Source organism: Ahaetulla prasina, chromosome 9, assembly GCF_028640845.1.
Source record: "Ahaetulla prasina isolate Xishuangbanna chromosome 9, ASM2864084v1, whole genome shotgun sequence".
NCBI classification, from domain to species: domain Eukaryota; kingdom Metazoa; phylum Chordata; class Lepidosauria; order Squamata; family Colubridae; genus Ahaetulla; species Ahaetulla prasina.
Genome location: NC_080547.1, coordinates 2,890,439 through 2,905,517, shown reverse-complemented (window position 1 = coordinate 2,905,517; position 15,079 = coordinate 2,890,439). Strand labels below are relative to the sequence as shown.

The window sequence follows — 15,079 nt, the reverse complement described above, 5'->3', positions numbered from 1 at the left end:
GGGGGGGGGCACATGTGGCCTCCCCCAGACCTCATTTTTGGCCACGATGGCCTCCTGCAGTCCTCTGCCAGGGAAAACAGGACCGGGGGCAGGGTGCGCGGTCCCCCAAGCTCCATTTTTGCTGGCAGAGGCACCGCAGTCTGGTCCTTTGCTGTTTCCAGGGTGGCCTCGTGGGCCGGATTTGGCCCGCGGGCCTTGAGTTTGACAGCCCTGGCTTAGATGAAGTGGATGAATTGGTATTGCAGGATGGAGGGAAGGAAGGAAAGAGGGTGGAAGTAAGAAAGGGAGGGAGAAAGGAATGGAGGGAGGGAGGGAGGAGGGAAGGAAGAGGAAGGAAGAGAGGAACAGAGTGAGGGAGGAAAGGAAGGAAGGAAGGAAGAAAAGGGAGGGTTGAAGAAGAGATGAAGGGAGAAGGGGAAGGGAGAAAGGAAGGAAGGGAAAAAGGAACGGAGGGAGGAAAGGAAGGCATTCAGGAAAGAAGGAAGGAGAGTTTTGTGAATGGACAATTAGCCTTGTCATGCCCATTGTGTGACAGAGATATCTGTTGTGGAGAGAACCCAGCTCTGAAAGTTTGTTTGTGCAACCTTTTAAAAGAAAGTCTACAAGCGGTCAGCATAATCTCAGTTTATTCATACAACACTTATACCTGTGCAAAATACCATTTTAAAATCCTCTTAGCTTATCTTCCCAACCAACGTGTCTGGACTAGTTCTCATTTGACAAGCAAGAATCAGCAGAGAGAGCAAGAAAAAGGGAACGGAGGCCTATTTTTTTTTTAAAAAAAAACACACACATCACAGTGTCCCTGATCAAGAAGAGTTGTGCGAACTTGGGTTTGCATAAATCTCCACAGTACTGGATGAGACACTCTTTGATAACGTGGTTCACCTCTTCCGGTTACGGATTTATTTATTTTTTTCTTTCCTAAAGGAGCCAAGGAATGAGTTTTCAAGAAGGGAAGGCTTTAAATCATTTCTTTTCGCTTTCGATCAGGGGTGTCAGACTCAAGTTCATTCAGGGCTGCATCAGGGTTGTGTTTGACCTTGGGAGGGAGGAACGGGGGCTCGGCCAGAGGGCGTGGCCAGCTTGATGTCACTCATGTCGGGGCACCTTTGGTGGCCCGAGTGCTCTGCCAGCGAAAACAGGCTCCGGAGCTCCGTTTTCAGCTCTGCCGGCAGAGGATTGCAGGAGGCCGTGGCAGCCGAAAACGGAGCTCGGGAGCCCGTTTTCGCTGGCAGAAGCACCACAGGCCGGGCCTTCGCTGTTTCCAGGGAGGCCCCATGAACCAGATCTAATTACCCCGGGCCTTGAGTTTGACACCACTGCTTTAGATACACTGAATTCCTTCTCTCATACAGTCCCCGAATACAGTGGGTTTAAAGTAGTGGTGGGTTTCTACCAGTTCGCCCTGGTTTGGGCGAACCCGTAGTGGCGGCGACGGGAGGCTCCGCCCACCCGCCCGAATGTCATCACGGATGCTCTGTGCGTGTGCAGAAGGTTCTGAGCATTGGCAGAAGCGCCGTGCACGAGCGAAGCGAGTACACGCACGTGCTCGCAGATCCGAACCGGTAGCGAATGTAAGTGAAACCCACAACTGATTTAAAGTCTTGATGCAGCATTAGCTAGTAACGTTCACGGTCAGAGGCAATCTACCTTTAGTCACCGATGCTTAAAAGAAAAAAATAGATAAAAGATCACATTCGCCTTTTTGAACCTCCAAAAACACCTCTGACTATTATTATTATTTTAGAAATAAAACTTTGATCCCCTGCAACAAATATATAGCTCAAGTTTGCAGTTCCTTGTTGTACAGAGTCGTAAAATTAAGAAAACTGGAACCCTTGTGGGTTCTTTTTTTTAAAAAATATTCCTTTGGAAGTACTGTGTACAGACCGTCTCCCTGGGTAAAAGGCCTTTCCTTTAAAAACACGAAATATATATATATTCAAGTAGGAATGGTTTCCTGCAGGAATGCATGACCTCAAACAAACAGAGGCCGATGTGCTTAGCACCACCATACATTTGCTAAAGCCAAGGTTGTCATCAAAAAGTCAAGATGGCTACAATGACATGCCTGGCAGTGGCCCTCTTGATTTTTGGAACCTCTTCAAGGACTCCCATGTAAAATGTGTCCTAAGAAATTCATTTTTAAAAAAATTCTTACAAGGTATCGTAGAATAGTTTGCCGTAATGAATAGGGAGGAGATCTATCGTGGGAAAAGCTTGCTATAGTTCAGTGGTGGGATTCCAATTTTTTTACTAATGGTTCTGTGGGTGTGGCATAGTGGGCGTGGCATGGCGTGGCTTGGTGGGCGTGGCAGGGGAAGGATACTGCAAAATCCCCATTTCCTCCTGATCAGCTGGGACTCAGGAGGCCGAGAATAGATGGGGGCGGGGCCAGTCAGAGGTGGTATTTACCGGTTCTCCAAATTACTCAAAATTTCCACTACCAGTTCTCCACAACTGGTCAGAAACCTGCTGAATACCACCTCTGGTGTAGTTGATGTATTTCTTAATATTAACGGGAAGGAAATATGTGGCTAAGGGTGGTGTGGTATGGACGGAAAAGACACGGATAAGGCTAGGCAGGTGAACAGCTTACTGCAGCGGTGTGAAACTCGATTTCATTGAGGGCCGCATGAGGGTTGTGTTTGACTTCGGCGGGCCGGGTGGGGCATGGCTAGCTCGATGTCACTCGTGTCGGGGGCGCCTGTGGCGGCCCGAGCGCTCTGCCAACGAAAATGGAGCATGCGGCCCTCCTTACCTCCATTTTTGCTGGCAGAGGCACCGGGGGCCTGCCCTTCGCTGTTTCCAGGGCAGCCCCGCGAGCCGGATTTAAGCACACAGCGGGCCAGAGTCAGCCTGTGGGCCTTGAGTTCGATACCCCTGGCTTTCTGCGTTTCAAACAATTCACATTCTAGTGGGTTTTTAAAACCAAGATGGAAGTTAGGCTGGCCATACCTTCCTTGCCCTACCGACAGTGTCACCGTTTTCCCCCCCTCCTAAAATCAAATAATCACTCATGTTCTTGGAGATGTGAGCAGGCTAAGGTGAAGAAAAGTGACTTCCCACCAACGGCATAGAGTCAGATTTTCGAACGTCTGCGAGACAAACTACCAAGGCAGAGAGAGAAGTCCTCAAAAAAAAAAAAAGAGGTAACTCTGAGCATCAAATCCTTGCTGAGTTGTCAGTCAGGTGCTTCTTCGGACGCTGCAGTGGACCAAGTGGGAGCGAGTGAGAGTTTGCAAAGGGTTGAAAGTCCGCGGAGGGAAGCGAAGTCGTACAGCTAGTGCAGAACCTTCCTTCTCTTGGAATGGTATGGAATTTGAGTCTGCCGCTGTGGTTTCCTTCTGCTAAAGGTTGCAAAGTAGGCTTGGAGTAACACCCTTGGAAAATAACTTACAGAGCTAAAGTGAAACGTTCGTGGTTGGTGGCTTGATAAACTTCAGTTTTCCGAGCAGTGGTTAGGGAAATCATGGGAAAAGACCTTCGGGGTTTTTTTTTTCCTTTTTTTTTTTTTTTTTTAAACAGAGGGTCTAAAGTTAAAACACCTGATTGTTCAAAAGTCCCCTGAAGTATTCTTTCTGGTCTGGTTCATAGTAAGAATCGGCTGTGAGAAAGGAAAAAAAAAAAAGAGAGAAGAGACAAATAGTACGGTCAACTTGGATAGCTATGTGCAAAAGGTGAAAAACGACAGGTGTTCCTCAACCTGTAGTTCAGGAATAACCACAATTATTCCTCCACAACCCCAAATGGATTTCCATTGGAGTCATGCGTGATTTTATGAACGTTTTTTGCCCCCGTTGTTAAACAAATCAATGCAGTTGTTAAGTGAAACACGCAGGGAAATGTCCATACAAAGCTGATTTTTTTAAAAAAACTTTGCTTTTCAAAACAGATGAATTTCCCAGCTGGCATTTGGGATTTTTAGATACATGATGGGGTTCCTAGAAATTTATCCAGTGTGTGCAAAAAAAATAAAAATATTGCTGGATTTCAGGATGACCTTTTAAATGGGAGTTTCCGAAACCGATGAACCAGTTCTAATTCGATCACAAAAGTCTCACAGTTTAACAAATGAACAATTAAATTAATTGGATGCTTGAATAAAAATAAAAAAATCTTTTTCTTACACTGTTTTGATACAAGCGATTCAATTGTTGTAGAGGACTACAGAGACAGTTTGAAAGAAGGAACATGAGGGCAATTTTATAAACGCCAGCATAGCCTTGAGAGAGGTAGGGTGAGAAAGAAACTCAAGGCTGCTCTGTCTTGATTCTCTTCAGTACACGAGAGACAGAGAGACACATACAGAGATATACATACACACATACACAGAGAGAAAAAGAGAAGAGACAAATAGTACGGTCAACTTGGATAGCTATGTGCAAAAGGTGAAAAACGACAGGTGTTCCTCAACTTGTAGTTCAGGAATAACCACAATTATTCCTCCACAACCCCAGTTGGATTTCCATTGGAGTCATGCGCGATTTTATGAACGTTTTTTTGCCCCCGTTGTTAAACAAATCAATGCAGTTGTTAAGTGAAACACACAGGGAAATGTCCATGTAAGGCTGATTTTTTAAAAAACTTTGCTTTTCTAAACAGATGAATTTCCCAGCTGGCATTTGGGATTTTTAGATACATGATGGGGTTCCTAGAAATTTATCCAGTGTGTGCAAAAAAAAATAAAAATATTGCTGGATTTCAGGATGACCTTTTAAATGGGAGTTTCCGAAACCGATGAACCAGTTCTAATTCGATCACAAAAGTCTCACAATTTAACAAATGAACAATTAAATTAATTGGATGCTTAAATAAAAATAAAAAAATCTTTTTCTTACACTGTTTTGATACAAGCGATTCAATTATTGTAGAGGACTACAGAGACAGTTTGAAAGAAGGAACATGAGGGCAATTTTATAAACGCCAGCATAGCCTTGAGAGAGGTAGGGTGAGAAAGAAACTCAAGGCTGCTCTGTCTTGATTCTCTTCAGTACACGAGAGACAGAGAGACACATACAGAGATATACATACACACATACACAGAGAGAAAAAGAGAGAAAGAAAGAGACACACAGACTGAGAGACAGAGAGAGAGACACACACAGACAGAGATACACGCACAGACAGAGAAACAGAGACAGAGACAGAGACACACACACTGAGAGAGACACACACAGAGATACACACAAAGAGAGAGAAACAGAGACAGACGGAGACATAGAGACACACACTGAGAGACAGAGAGACACACACACAGAGACACACATACAGAGATACACACACACACAGAAATACAGAGAGAGAGAGAGAAAGAGAGAGAAGGAGAGATACACAGAGGGAGATACACAAAAACATACATACAGAGAAATACACAGAGATATACAGAGAGAGAGAAAGAGAGACAAACAGAGAGAGAGCGAGGAAGAGAGAGAGACACACACACAGATACACAAACAGATACACACAGAGAGAGATATACACAGAGAGAGACAGAGAGACACACACAGACAAGAGAGATACACAAAGACACACATACAGAGAAATACACAGAGCTATACAGAGAGAGAGAAAGAGAGACAAACAGAGAGAGAGAGAGAGGAAGAGAGAGACACACACACAGATACACACAGAGAGAGATATACACAGAGAGAGACAGAGAGACACACACAGACAAGAGAGATACACAAAGACACACATACAGAGAAATACACAGAGCTATACAGAGAGAGACAGACAGACAAACAAACAGAGAGAGAGACACAGAGAGAGAGACAGCCAGACAGACAGAGGGGAGGAGAAAGTTTGTCAGGTTTTCAAGATCCTGCAACTGTAGAGTTTTGATAGTGTTACTACACTCCGTTTCCTGATCTTGAAGAGCTGAGAACTATTTCATTGATACAAAGCTCACGTCTGCAAGCTGTCGTTTATAAAAAAAAAAGAAAGAAAAGTAAAAGCCAAACTTACCTATATGGCAGTTGAACACCCACACACGTAGTAACCCATACCTGACGTTACATATCATAACATTGTTGGAATAATCCGACTCTGCCACTTCAAAGTTTGGATTAACAACGACCTGGGAAAAGATAACAGGGATTTCAATGTGGCCTAATTGGAGAGATAATCCTGATTGGGTGCCTGTAAGAAAAGTTAGTTTGATCATGCAGTTGATGCCCCATCTCTTTTTATACCTCAAAACAAACATTAACAGAGGTGGAAGGGACCTTGGAGGTCATCTAGTCCAACCCCCTGCTCACGCAGGAGACTTTTACTAGGGATTCGAACCGCCGAAATGCTGACCTTTCTGATCGACAAGCTTAGCATCTTAGCCACTGAGCCATCTAGCCAGGCTCACACGTAACCTCACACGTAAAAAGTGGAGGCTTCGATGGGCCATCACTAGCAGACAATTTTCTAGCACAAACTGATGCAAGCCATTGTATTTACTGGAGCTAAAACAGCCTTTTAGTGGTTCTCGCCTTTTTTTTTTTTTTTGCCTTTCATAATGGTAAATGTTTTCCTAGTTTAACATTTGTATTGAGTTATAAGATAAAATAAGATACAAAATACTAAAGTAAATAGGAAGACAGTGGGGAGAAAGAGGGGTGGGGATAGGGAAGAAAAGTGAGGAAGGATTAGGAAAGAGAAAAAGAAGAAAGATTATAATTGTGTTAGATTTTAAAAATTTAATGTATGACTGTTTTGTTTAAGGAACTATACCTTGTGTTTGCTCTGGGAAGTCCGGGGGGGGGAGGGGGGTTTAGGAGGGAGGGGGGAGGGGGAAAAATTTAATTGTTGTAAAACTTTTTCAATAAAAAAAAAAAAGAGAAAAAGAAGCATTAGAGCCCTCTCTAAGCGATTTACAGAGTCAGCATATCACACCCGATATTCCTGGTCTTCGTTTTACCCACCTTGGAAGGATGGAAGGCTGAGTCAATCTTGAGCTAGTCAGGATTGAACTCCTGGCAGTGGGCAGAATTAGCTTGCAGTACTGCATTCTAACCACTGCGCCACGACGGCAAGGAAGGAAGGAAGGAGGGAGGGAGGGAGGGAGGGAGGGAGGGAAGAAGAAAGGAAGGAAGGAAGGAAGAAAGGAAGGAAGGAGGGAAGGAAGGAAGGAAGGAAAAAAGGAAGGAAGAGCAATAACAATATCACTTAGATTTATATACCGCTTCATAGTACTTTACAGCCCTGTCTAAGCGGTTTAGAGAGTCAGCATATTGCTCCCAACAATCTGGCTTTTTATTTTATCCACCTGGGAAGGATGGAAGGCTGAGACATCCTTGAGCCTGGTGAGATTCAATCTGCCAAGCTGCAGGCAGCCGGCAGTCAGCAGAAATAGCCTGCAGTACTGCACTCTGACCACTGCACCACCGCGGCTTTGAAATCTGGCTCCCTCATTGATTTTGCTTGTCAGAAAGTCGCCAAAGGCGATCATGTGACCCTGGGACGCTGCAACCGTCATAAGTATGAACTAGTTGCCAAGCGTCTGAATTTTGATCGCACGATCATGGCGGTGCTGCAAAGGTTGTAGCTGCTGAAAAATGACCGTAAGTCGCTTTTTTTCAGTGCTGTTGTAAATTTGAATGGTCACGAAAGTGAACTGTTGTAAGTCGACTGGCTGGTGAAGAGAGAGGCTGGGTTGTTTCTATTCTGCAAACAAGGCCTATGGTTGCCATTCACTGGCGGAATCATGGCTTACCCGGAAGAAGTAGTCTCCTTGTTTGAGATCGGTAACGTCAATCCACTGACAATCAATATCATGCCGATACACATCGTAGCATCCGACAGAGATCCCTTGCTCCCCAAAGTTTGCACATTCATACTGCTTCTGGACCCCTAAGAAGGAAGTCAGTACAAAGGTATGGTAGTATCAACGTTTTGGAAGGCATGATGGTGTTTTAACTAAACAGCAATAAGAGAAGTGAGTTGTGGATAATGCTATAGCCCAGGGGTCTCCAACCTTGGCCACTTGAAGACTTGTGGACTCCAAATCCCAGAATTCCTCAGGCAGCTCTGCTTGTGGGCTTCAACTCCCAGAATTCCTCAGCCAGCTTTGCTTGTGGGCTTCGACTCCCAGAATTCCTCAGGCAGCTTTGCTTGTGGGCTTCGACTCCCAGAATTCCTCAGGCAGCTTTGCTTGTGGGCTTCGACTCCCAGAATTCCTCAGCCAGCTTTGCTTGTGGGCTTCGACTCCCAGGATTCCTCAGCCAGCTTTGCTTGTGGGCTTCGACTCCCAGGATTCCTCAGCCAGCTTTGCTTGTGGGCTTCGACTCCCAGGATTCCTCAGGCAGCTTTGCTTGTGGGCTTCGACTCCCAGGATTCCTCAGCCAGCTTTGCTTGTGGACTTCGATTCCCAGAATTCTGAGGAATTCAAAGTCCACAAGTCTTAAAGTTGCCAAAATTGGAGACCCCTGCTTTAGATGAGCATAGCAATAGGAATGTGGGCTATGCAGCAGGAAACCCACTTCTACGCAAGGACCGATGGCCCCCATTTTAAAAAGTTAGGGGAAGTCACTTGTCACGTCTTTTTTTCCCCCTGAAGGTTGAAGCATATCATGTCATTATTACCCCAAAGGTGCTTCTTCCAAAACAGCAACAGGACTTTCTTGGTTTTTTGGAGAAAGAACTGAAGAAGTTTCTTGGATGAGAAGAGAACATTTCCAAATGGGGGAAAAAAAACCAACAACCAAGAAAGTCCAGTTGCTTTTTGGAAAAAGCACATTTGGAACCACCATGACCTGGATGATTGAGAATCTCCATAGACAGAGCATGTAATTAAATATCCCGTTCAATGGTATCTCCAAAAAAGAGGTTATGCAATGGCAGTTGACTTGGGAGGAGATGTTGCATACAGACTTTGGCAGAAGGAAGAGAAGGCTTGGAGGGCGAAGCCTTAGATCTTGCTCACTTCAACAGAGATATACTAAATCAGACTGGGCCACCGTTCTGATTTTAACATAAAGCAGTTTCCTATATCCACAGGAATGAGTGCCTAGAACCAGGAGTGGGCTGCTGGGGGTTCACAGGGATTCGGGAGAACCTCTATCTAAGATTCTGTGCAGTTCAGAGAACCCCCAAATCCCACACCTGGTAGGCCCCCTGCCTACCCCACCCCTCCCAGGAGTCCCCATGTGGCCCGTTTTGGATGCAGGTAAGTGCAGGGCGTGTGTGGAGGCTCGGGGAGGGCAAAAAAATGGGCCTACCGGAAGTTCGGGAAGGCCAGAAACGGGTCTGTTTCCGACCTCCAGAGGGCCTCCAGAGACTGGGGAGGCCGTCTTAGCCCTCCCGGAGGCTTGCCTCCAGAGCCCAGGGAGGGCAAAAATGCCCTGCCCACCATGGTGCAGGAGGTTGACTAGGTCATGCCCACCCAGCAACCGGGCAGAGAACCCCTTGCTTCTTCATTCTGAAGGGGAAAGTTTCATCTTTAAAGATTAATTCCCAGGAATGTCTGACCATTCCTCAGCCTGATTTCTGGATAAATTGAACAATGGATGGTGACAGGTTGGTTCTCCATTTGGTTTTAATAGCAATAGCCATAGCACTTAGACTTATATACTGCTTTACAGTGCTTTACAGCCCTCTCTAAGCGGTTTACAGAGTCAGCATATTGTCCCCAGCAATCTGGGTCCTCAATTTACCGACTTCGGAAGGACGGAAGGCTGAGTCGACCTTGAGCCAGGCGAGATTTGATCTGCCAAATTGCAGTCAGCCGGCAGTCAGCAGAAGTCACCTGCAGTACTACATTCTGACCACTGCGCCACCCTGGCTCATAATGTTCTCGGCGACTCAGCCTTCGATGTATTTTCTATGCTGGTGTTAAGAGGGAAAACGACTGGGATTAAGGAGTGCTAATCAACTGACATATTACCAATGCACTGAAATAACGTTAGAAACACATGTACCGTCTATGCAGTCACTGTCCTCCAGGCAAAAGCTGGCCTTGTGGCCTTCGGCAACTTGCGTCCAGTTGCTATCCAGCAGATCGTAGTGGGCAAAGACTTCCATGCTGTGGTAATGCCTGTGGAAGCCAGAAAGGAAGCAAATTTCGGAAGGCTGTCAATGAAGATTTGATGTCTTGTGTAAACTCAGCGCTGATTATGTTACCTGGTTGGGTAATGAAATATCTGCAAGTAAACCACCAAGCTCAGAGAGCACCAAACACCCCACTATTCAACCCTGAGCTACAACCATTTTCTTCTATTGATAAACTCAGCTTAGTTAGCAAATCATGGTTAAGGCTGGTGAATCTAGACATGATATAATCACAGCATATCCGATTGTTGGTTGTTTTAGACACACCAGAATGGCAGTTTATCATGACTCTAGTATCTCCCCTACCACATATGCATGCAGAGAATTTCTTTTTTCACTAAAATACTATATTAGGGCTACCTGGAAGCTCTAGCCAATGCTTAACGAAATTTACTACTGGTTAACGATAAATGCTTTTCATTCAGATGAAAACATCTCCCAAATGTGACTATTTACCGGATGAATTCCAGCTTGGTGATATTAGTCTAGAGCAGGGGTCTGCAAACTTGGCTCTTTTAAGACTTGTGGACTTCAAAGCTGGCTGAGGAACTTAACATAACATAACATAACATAACATAACATAACATAACATAACATAACATAACATAACATAACATAACATAACATAACATAACATAACATAACATAACATAACATAACATAACATAACAACAGAGTTGGAAGGGACCTTGGAGGCCTTCTAGTCCAACCCCCTGCCCAGGCAGAAAACCCTACACCATCTCAGTCAGATGTTTATCCAACATTTTCTTAAAAATTTCCAGTGTTGGAGCATTCACAACTTCTGAAGGCAAGTTGTTCCACTTATTAATTGTTCTAACTGTCAGGAAATTTCTCCTTAGTTCTAAGTTGCTTCTTTCTTTGATCAGTTTCCACCCATTGCTTCTTGTTCTACCCTCAGGTGCTTTGGAGAACAGCCCGACTCCCTCTTCTTTGTGGCACCCCTGAGATATTGGAACACTGCTATCATGTCTCCCCTAGTCCTTCTTTTTATTAAACTAGACATTCCCAGTTCCTGCAACCGTTCTTCATATGTTTTAGCCTCCAGTCCCCTAATCATCTTTGTTGCTCTTCTCTGCACTCTTTCTAGAGTCTCAACATCTTTTTTACATCGTGGCGACCAAAACTGGATGCAATATTCCAAGTGTGGCCTTACCAAGGCATTATAAAGTGGCACTAACACTTCACGTGATCTTGATTCTATCCCTCTGTTTATGCAGCCCAGAACTGTGTTGGCTTTTTTAGCAGCTGCTGCACACTGCTGGCTCATATCTAAATGGTTATCCACTAGGACTCCAAGATCCCTCTCACAGGTACTACTATTGAGCAAGGTGCCACATATACGGTACCGGTGCATTTTGTTTTTTTTGCCTAAATGTAGAACCTTACTTTTTTCACTGTTGAATTTCATTTTGTTAGATAGCGCCCAATGTTCAAGTCTGTCAAGATCTTTCTGTAACTTGAGCCTATCTTCTGGAGTGTTGGCTATTCCTGCCAGCTTGGTGTCATCTGCAAATTTGATGAGTTCCCCATCTATCCCCTCGTCCAAGTCATTGATGAAGATGTTGAAGAGTACTGGGCCTAAAACTCTGGGAGTTGAAATCCACAAGTCTTAAAAGAGCCAAGTTTGCAGACCCCTGGTCTAGAAGAAGGAAATAAATACCATATGGAATGCATTTTGGGGGGATCCTGTTATTTTGTCCTAAGCAATAATACAATTGAATTCATGTGACATCAAAGTCTCAAGTCCATTGCTGTCAACCTCAAGGCTGTCTTCAAAAACTAAGAGGATTATGCCTTAGAACCAGGGATGAAAAGCTCCCGATTCGGATTTCCCGATCCAGTAGCGATGGCGGCAGGTGGTTCAGAGAACCGGTAGCAAAAATCCCTGCCCCACCCCCATGCCCGGCTGAGCTGCGCAATCATCAGAGGGTTTTTTTTTTTACTTTTAAAAGCATTTTTTCTTCGGCCAAAAAAATGCTTTTAAAAGTAAAAAAAAAAAAAGCCTCTGATGATCGCCCGGCTCAGCTGGGATTGTCAGAACCTTTTAAAAGCATTTTTTCTACAACCTCTTGTAGAATGCTTTTAAAAGGTTCTGTGATAAACAACTCAGCTGGGATCGCCAGAACCCTTTAAAAGCTTTTTTTCCTCTGGCGATCCCAGCTGAGTTGCCTGGTCATCAGAACCCTTTAAAAAGCATGTTTTCTACAAGCTCTTTGGCCAAAGAGGTTGTAGGAAAAAATGCTTTTCAAAGTAAAAAAAAAAAAAAGTTGGCCATGCCCACCCAGTCACATTACACCCCTCCTCACCAAGCCACACCCACAGAACCGGTAGTAACAAATTTTATATTTCATTCCTGGTTAGGTGCCTGCTAAAGCTGCAATTGTCCTGCTCAGAAATGTGCTTTTCTCGAAGCTCAATTCATAATTTGGAACAAACTCAACCCAGCAGTGCTCCACCAACACCCTTGATCAAACTAAACAGTGAGCTCACCTCCAGGGAGATAAACCCCCATCAGGTACAGTACTCACTTGGTGGGAGGCCTAATTCAGAGCTTTAGTTAAGCTTTAAAAGTTTAAATAGCTTGCGGGTTGATGCCTTGGAAGAACCATCTGCTCCTATTTATCCTGCCTGGCCTTCTTTTCATCAGCATAGATTTTAGCAGATGGTTACGAAGGGACTCCTGTACCTTTTGCAGGGATGTTCACTGCAACCTGTTTTGTACTCTTCGTTTATTTTGTTTTCCAAAGTTTTGAGGGCATCGCTGCAATTTATATGTCCTTTGTACGTGGTAAATCTTAGACTTAATTCTGCGCTAGGTTTATATATTTATAGATTTCTATTCTATTCCTGCTATGTGTGTTGCAGTGGTGGGATTAAAAATTTTTTTACTACCTGTTCTGTGGACGTGGCTTGGTGGGTGTGGCGTGGCATGGCATGGCTTGGTGGGCATAGCAGGGGAAGGATACTGTAAAATCTCCATTCCCACCCTACTCCAGGGGAAGGATACTGTAAAATCTCCATTCCCTCCCCATTCCGGGGAAGGTTACTGCAAAATCGCCATTTCTTCCTGATCAGCTGGGACTCGGGAGGCAGAGAATAGATGGGGGTGGGGCCAGTCAGAGGTGGTATTTACTGGTTCTCTGAACTACACAAAATTTCCACTACCGGTTCTCCAGAACTGGTCAGAACCGGTTGAATACCCTCTCTGGTGTATTGTATATTATGATAATGCGGTTGTAGACCAAATCTGTAATGTGTGCTCCATTCTGGAACGGTGCAGAAAACCACTTAAGTAAAGAAATCAATATTGTCTACCGATTTATGCTAAGATAACAGAGAATGAATCAACTTGCTAGGATTGATTGGGATTACCGCCTTCTTTAAAGAAATTGGTCAGAAACCAAGTAAGCAAACAAACAACAGCAACAACAACAAAACGGACACTCTAATTTGGAAGGACGTGCTTGACTTAAATCCGACAAGATTTTGGTGTTCTTTCCTGAAACCTCATGAGGCGTCATGAAAGAATCCTGACGTTTTACAAAATTCGGCAAACTTGCAAGATGGAAGTCTTTGCATTTTTGTTTGTCAAAATAGTTTGTTGGGGTGGGGGGAAGCCTACAGATTGCATTTAGAGGGATGGTGGTGCTTTGGGGCCCAATCTTTGAGCGTTACACTGCTGGCAATTTGCACAAACCTGAATTTCTTTCACAGATTTAACGGTCTCACGTATTAGAACACGGATTTTCAACCTTGGTTACTTTAAGATTTGTGGACTTAAACTCCCAGAACTCTGGGAGTTGAAGTCCACAAGTCTTAAAGTAACCAAGGTTGGAGACCCCTATATCAGAAAGCTCTCTCAGTTGTCAAGTTATTTGTCCAACCAGGATACTACCTGAAGTGGCACTACTTGATACTACCTCTGACTTACAACCATGTTTCAGAAATCTTCCTGGAAGGAAAATTTTCCCCTCATCTGATACTTGAATGTTTGAAATTGATCCCCAACTAAATGTGGGACTCTGGAACTGAGCTATGGTTCCTTCCCCAAAACAAAAATATTGAGTGAATATCTATGGAGATTCTCAGTCATCCAGGACTTCGTTGTCCCAAAAATGCTTTCTCAAAAGGGAACTGGACTTCCTTTGTTTTTTCCTTGACCATGAGGCAGAGTGAAATCCAATTTTTTTTTACTACCGGTTCTGTGGGCATGGCTTGGTGGGCATGGCAGGGGAAGGATACTGCAAAATCCCCATTCCCACCCCACTCCTGGGGGAAGGATATTGCAAAATCTCCATTCCCACCCCACTCTGGGACCAGCCAGAGGTGGTATTTGCCGCTTCTACGAACTGCTCAAAATTTCCGCTACCGGTTCTCCAGAACCTGTCAGAACCTGCTGGATTTCACCCCTGCTCTGAGGGCACAGATAAACCTCCAAGTGGCCTCAACAACTCTCAGAAAGAATGCTAACGACCAGATGACTGCAAGGAATATAAATCCAGCCATTCTCCACCATTCAATCAGAACTGACGAAGATTCTTGGATGAGAAGCGAAACGTCTTCAAGGGAAAAGAAAATCCAGTTGCCATTTGAAAAAGCACCTCTGGGACATATTGTATGAATATTTGAGCCTTTTTGATCAACATGGAATTTATGCTTACAAGAGTGGGTTTATAAGCATCAGGTACGTTGTAATAATCCCTTCTGTCAAATATTGAAAGAGATCCTGGCATCTTGGAAGAGGTTTTAATTTTTAATTTGTGCAACAGCTGCCCAGAGATTGTGAACTTGCTTGTGCAAAAACCAAGTGTAGAATCAGAAAGCAAGCACATCCTGGTATAAGTTGTGGGAAACTAAGGAACTGCAAGGTAGAGTTAGCTGCTTTGCACCTGAGAAAATAAACCACAGAGGGCATTAAACACCTGGAATTCAGTATCAGGGAGATGATACATCGATCTGTTTAATCTACTTGCATGTGGGGGAAAGAATTTTTTTAAAAGGAAACCTTTTTTTTTTT

General features: G+C 44.3%; 1 protein-coding gene across 1 annotated transcript in view; it reads right to left on the bottom strand.

The window, feature by feature from the left end:
* Positions 1 to 609: 609 nt before the first annotated feature.
* The window catches only part of LOXL2 (lysyl oxidase like 2), a 128,577-nt gene continuing 114,107 nt past the window's right edge, over positions 610 to 15,079 (bottom strand). Inside the window, exons 11-14 of the mRNA XM_058194346.1 lie at positions 9,912 to 10,027; positions 7,709 to 7,845; positions 5,971 to 6,082; positions 610 to 3,610 (exon numbers count right to left, since the gene is read on the bottom strand). Coding sequence (XP_058050329.1) covers positions 3,543 to 3,610; positions 5,971 to 6,082; positions 7,709 to 7,845; positions 9,912 to 10,027 — 433 coding nt within the window. The 3' untranslated portion in view covers positions 610 to 3,542. The remainder of the gene's footprint in view (positions 3,611 to 5,970; positions 6,083 to 7,708; positions 7,846 to 9,911; positions 10,028 to 15,079) is intronic.